General features: G+C 33.3%; 2 protein-coding genes across 4 annotated transcripts in view; one reads left to right on the top strand and one right to left on the bottom strand.

Annotated features, from left to right (window-relative positions):
* LOC108751814 (tyrosine-protein phosphatase non-receptor type 21-like) overlaps positions 1-1231 on the bottom strand; it is a 3902-nt gene extending 2671 nt beyond the window's left edge. For both annotated transcript variants that reach the window (XM_018492231.1, XM_018492232.1), the window contains exon 1: positions 768-1231. The gene's annotated coding sequence lies outside the window, so the exon portion shown is untranslated. The remainder of the gene's footprint in view (positions 1-767) is intronic.
* Positions 1232-1446: 215 nt separating this feature from the next.
* Positions 1447-5067, top strand: part of LOC108751812 (TBC1 domain family member 13) — a 5739-nt gene continuing 2118 nt past the window's right edge. The window contains exons 1-6 of one of the 2 annotated variants that reach the window (XM_018492227.1): positions 1447-1776; positions 1857-1930; positions 3861-3989; positions 4244-4400; positions 4497-4650; positions 4752-4754. In XM_018492227.1, the coding sequence (XP_018347729.1) occupies positions 1757-1776; positions 1857-1930; positions 3861-3989; positions 4244-4400; positions 4497-4650; positions 4752-4754 (537 nt within the window). In that variant the 5' untranslated portion in view covers positions 1447-1756. The remainder of the gene's footprint in view (positions 1777-1856; positions 1931-3860; positions 3990-4243; positions 4401-4496; positions 4651-4751; positions 4755-5067) is intronic. The other variant, XM_018492228.1, reaches the window with a different exon arrangement.

Below are 5067 nucleotides of genomic sequence, written 5' to 3'. Positions count from 1 at the left end.
ATATATATATATATATATATATATATATATATATAGAGAGAGAGAGAGAGAGAGAGAGAGAGAGAGTAGTTCAACATCTTAACACTCGGACTGGTAAGACGCTTCGTATTTCAAGTTTTAATAATTATAATTTTCCATTTAACAATATAAATGTAACATAATACATTGTAATAACAGTTATTCAGATAGCAAAGCGTGTCATAGCAAAATCGTACAAATCTGTGATTGCTTATGATGCTGGCAACTTGTCATAGATTTATCTTCAACAATTTCTTCAACGTAGAAGGAAAAGAAAGAAAGATGAACTGTGCAAGAACTTTAGCTAAAGAGAACAGATCTTATGTGTATCTGTATTGCCAGCATTTTAACAGTAAGATAGCTGCGTCAATGTTATCTTGCGTTGTCGGCAATATGACAGCATTGTATGATGCTGCATATTATGACAACATGATAGTAACAGTATGAATTTTGATGAGGACGATTTTAAAGTTGTCGGCAAATTGCTGGCAAGTTGCTATTCAATGTTATCACGTAAAGGCATCAAGTTGCCAATAAATGAAGATTCAGTTGTTGCAATTCTGATAGCAACACATACTTAGTAATTTATACTTAATAAGCAACTTGCCAGCAACAGGATAGACACGTTGTTATCTGGATACATTGATGATTAGGAAATTATAACATTAATGTTAAATACTGTTAGTTTGTGTTCAACAGGAGAATGCAGAATAATGATAGATTATAGATTAAGAAATTCCAAGACTTACAATTATATCAAATATTATTCGCGTTATAAAGTGACATTACGATCTCGATTTACGAGAAACGTCGCAGTACAAATTGGCGGTATAACAAGTCAAGAGATATATTGGTATATATTTCAAGCGATGCGCATACGCGAACTCCTTTAATGTCTTAAAATATCATATACACTCATCAGTCACTTTCTTGTGTAAACACTGTAAACAGTGTACACATTATTCGCTCAGCGGGCACATTACCCATCCGAGATAGATGTATATTTTGGCAATTCGAGACTCCGTTATCAGTAGCCATATCAATCAGCTGATATCAAACAGCAAGCATTGAATTCTTTTTAAAGTATCGCTCGATATCGCGATCTATTTTCCAAGTTTTCACAGTTTCTGCCCTTTCGAAGTAATTCGACCCGTCAACGAGATAAACTATACATTACTGACAGTTACTGTCAGTACTGACAGAACAAAACTTGCTGTTGCTTACTATCGGTGTAGATACATTCGGGGAGACGCTACTCGTGCTACTGTCTCATTCTATCCTCATCATTTATTAGACATAAAACAAGGACAGAAAATCTCTTGGCGCGAGAGCATGCGAGAGTCGATACTTCGTACGGCTGCGACGAGTATCGATGCTGATATATCGAGAGATCAAAAGAGAGAGAGCGAGAGAAGTATCGATATTCACTCGTCGGAATACTCCGGAGTAGTCCGGAGTTTACTGCGAAGTCAATGGCCATTGCTGCCGGCTACAGCTGGTTGTGAGTCTGGCGGAGCGATTCGAAAGCGATGATGATCGTCGAGGCGACGGGCAGCAGTCAATAATGAGAAAACGAGATTTACAGGATATCGCTGCATCAGATCTGTACACGCGCCTGCCTGCACGCATCAACGCTGTGTCGCACGCCCACTGAATGCTGATAAGAAGCCGCGGTTAGATCCGTGCTCCCACGTCGCTGGACCTGCTTAGTGTCACATCAGTCACATGTGCTACGAAAATGAGCATCCTGCGAAAGAGGTAAGCGAGGTACCTGCGTGAAATTTTGTTTCTCAATTCGATTTATTTCATGTGTCTGTTTACCTGTGAATTGTTTACAGATTGAGCGAATTCGACGATGTTCTCGATGCGGACGAGATAGATATGGTCAGTCTCAGTAAAATATGTTTCCATGGTACGTCTGTCACTGTACATACAACTGATAGCGAATTCAGTTACTTGTACTACTAGATTAGTGCATACTAAAAGCTGCAGTAGATGATGAATTAGTAAAGTTATATGTAAAAGTATATAAATATTTTAAATGATAAAATACTCAATAATGATATTGTCATATTAATTAACAGAACACACATGTATTATTTGATTGTCAAATTTGATTATACTTTATTGTATTTAGATACTTTATATAGACCTAAGATCCAGATAGCAAAATGTTAGCAGGATGTTGACAGAAGCAGGTAGCAGATTTGATTAGAAAATGTTAGCAGACTGATCACAACTGATGTTGCATTCTGCTCTTGTTCTGTCGACAGAATCTTTTAACATTCTATGCAAACAGATTGGTAGCAGAAATCAAATAGAATCTGCTGACAGAATTTGATAACAGATTGTGAGCAGAAACTGAACAGAGTCTGCTGACATAACTTGACAGCAGAAACCGAGCAAAGTCTGTTATTTTTATTTAAATCGATCTGATTTCTTATTAGAAATTTTGCGTACATATATATAAACGATTATATATAATTACACGTATAATTATATCTTTATATATACTAGTGTAAAAACTGGAAGCAATCAATATAATTTTATTGCTAAAATATTATTGATTAACTTCATATTTCAAAATACACATGAGAAAGTTATAAAATAGTAAAAAAAATATTCAGAGTTTCAGAAAGCATATTCCAAAAGCTTGGGAATCTCTAGAATCTCTATTTACCTATTCGATTTACATTCTTATAGGATCCTGGATGTTTTCTTTTTACGAGAAGCAAATCCATCTCGTGACGAGATTGTATATGAAAATGGCAAATCTTGCTCGGTTTTTGCTGTCAATCTGCTATCAGATTATGTTAGCAGGCTCTGCTCGATTTGTTTGCAATCTGTTACAAGGTTATGCAGACTCTGTTCGGTTTCTGTCACCAATTTGCTGGCATAACATGTCAGCAGGCTTTGTCATATTTTTGACAGCAGTTTGCTGACATTGTCTGATAGTACAAATTCTGTGTATAATTTGTTGTCTTTCTGCAATCAAAAATTGGTAATAAGCTCTGCTCAAAATCTATCTCTGCAGGTTTGGCTACCAGGGGAGTTATGGTGAATTTGATCAATCACACTTCATTGAATTAATAGTAAAGGCTGCTTTATGACCTTTACCTCTTATACTTGATACGGGTACTAACTAATAACTTTTTATTAAATTTTCTTAATTTCGGCAATACGTGTAATACATATACATGATATGTGTATTTAAGTAATCATTTTGATGCATATTGTATCAATTTGGTACATCATTCTTTAAATACATCGCTGAAATTAAAATAATTTAATAGAAAGTTATTAATTAGTACGCGTATCAAGTGCACAATGTAAACTAGGCCATAAAGCAGTCTTTAGTATGTATTAATTCAGTAGAAAATGATCAAAATAACTTTTTAGGTCTGTTCTTTTGAGCTAAACTTTTTGTATGATTTATTCGTCTTTTTTCTTTTTCTCTCCACGTTGGAGAAAAAAAAACAATGAACCATATAAAGCTTACTTTCACTAATGTAGGATTAATCTTTAATTTCGGTTTAATTATTCAATTCCAAGAATTAAAAAAAGATAAACATTAAGTTAAGATCAAGATTACAGAGTTAATCATATATTGATAGAGAATCATCAGTTGTAGTTATTGTGGGAAAGTCTAAGAAATTCAGCCAAAAAGAACAAGCCTTTTGTTTTGTTCATTGCAGATACGATAATAATATGTTTATGGCTTGCATTAATCATCTTAATACTAATAATCTAATACTGATATTAATAATCTAATGATAATGATCTAATACTAACACTAATAATCTAATAATAATAATTTTCTTCCATTCTTTTTTATATCTCAGGCATACCTGACGAGCCCGGTGGGCTGAGGCCCTTATGTTGGAAACTGCTGTTGAATTATTTGCCACCGATAAAGTCTAATTGGATAGAAACTTTAAAACGTAAAAGAGAGTTGTACAATACTTTCATTGGTGAGAAGATATTTTTTGTATCACTTATTAACTCTTTATTATTTGTAAAGGATATTTCAGCTTAATAAATTCCTTAAATATTCATAAAGGTATAGAATATTATTAATCTTTATTTATAATTATAAATCATCAAAAAGAATAATAAAAATTAAAATATAATATTGGAATATCAGAAATAATACGCGAATAATTACGTTAAAAAAAAACCACATGGAAATTTATGTATAATGTTTTTGAATTTGATGGTTTGACAGAGGATCTCATTGTTATGCCTGGAGAATCAAATACCGATGACAAAGAGCGAGTCGATGTAACGTTACATGATCATCCTCTCAATTTAAATCCAGATAGCAAGTGGCAAACGTACTTTAAAGATAACGAAGTTCTACTTCAGATTGATAAAGATGTTAGGTAAGAGTATCGAATTCTATAAATATTCTGACAGCTTTTTTTTCAAAGTATTAATAAAAACACTGAGAATCAGAAAAATAAATTTTACGTGTACAGACGACTATGTCCAGACATATCATTTTTTCAACAAGGCACTGATTATCCATGTCAAAAGATAGTGAATGCTAATGGTCAACGTTTACATCACAGAGTTCAACACACAGTGCTGAAAAGCGCAAACGTTGAGAGGAAGGGCTTAGGAATGACAAAGGTAAAAAACTACAAACGATTAAAGCTTCCATCACTAATTTTTTTGTTAAATTTATTAATAGATTTTACTTATCTTTGCCCTTACGTTGACGTGGAAAGCAGCAGGTATTATAAACGATGCAAGTAGAATAATAAATTCTACCTAAGATAACTTTAAAAACAATTTTTATATTTTTATATCTTGTGCATTATAGGTCGATATTCAAATCTTATATTCGAGACCGTCTTAGGTACGGTCTTAAGAAGTCAAACCAATCAGAGAGCCGTATTAGCGTCTTAAGACTAAAGTCCAACCGAAACCACATTTTAAATAACTTCGGGCCGAAACCGAAAATATTTGGTTGTCATTCAATTTCAGTGAAACTAAATTGAATGTAATTCAATTCGTAATTTAGATAAGTCTTACTAAAAAAGGGGG

The sequence above is a fragment of the Trachymyrmex septentrionalis genome, unplaced genomic scaffold (assembly GCF_001594115.1).
Source record: "Trachymyrmex septentrionalis isolate Tsep2-gDNA-1 unplaced genomic scaffold, Tsep1.0 scaffold52, whole genome shotgun sequence".
Taxonomy (NCBI): Eukaryota; Metazoa; Arthropoda; class Insecta; order Hymenoptera; family Formicidae; genus Trachymyrmex; species Trachymyrmex septentrionalis.
The sequence above is the reverse complement of the archived record's forward strand: the minus strand, read 5'-3'. Positions and strand labels throughout refer to the sequence as shown.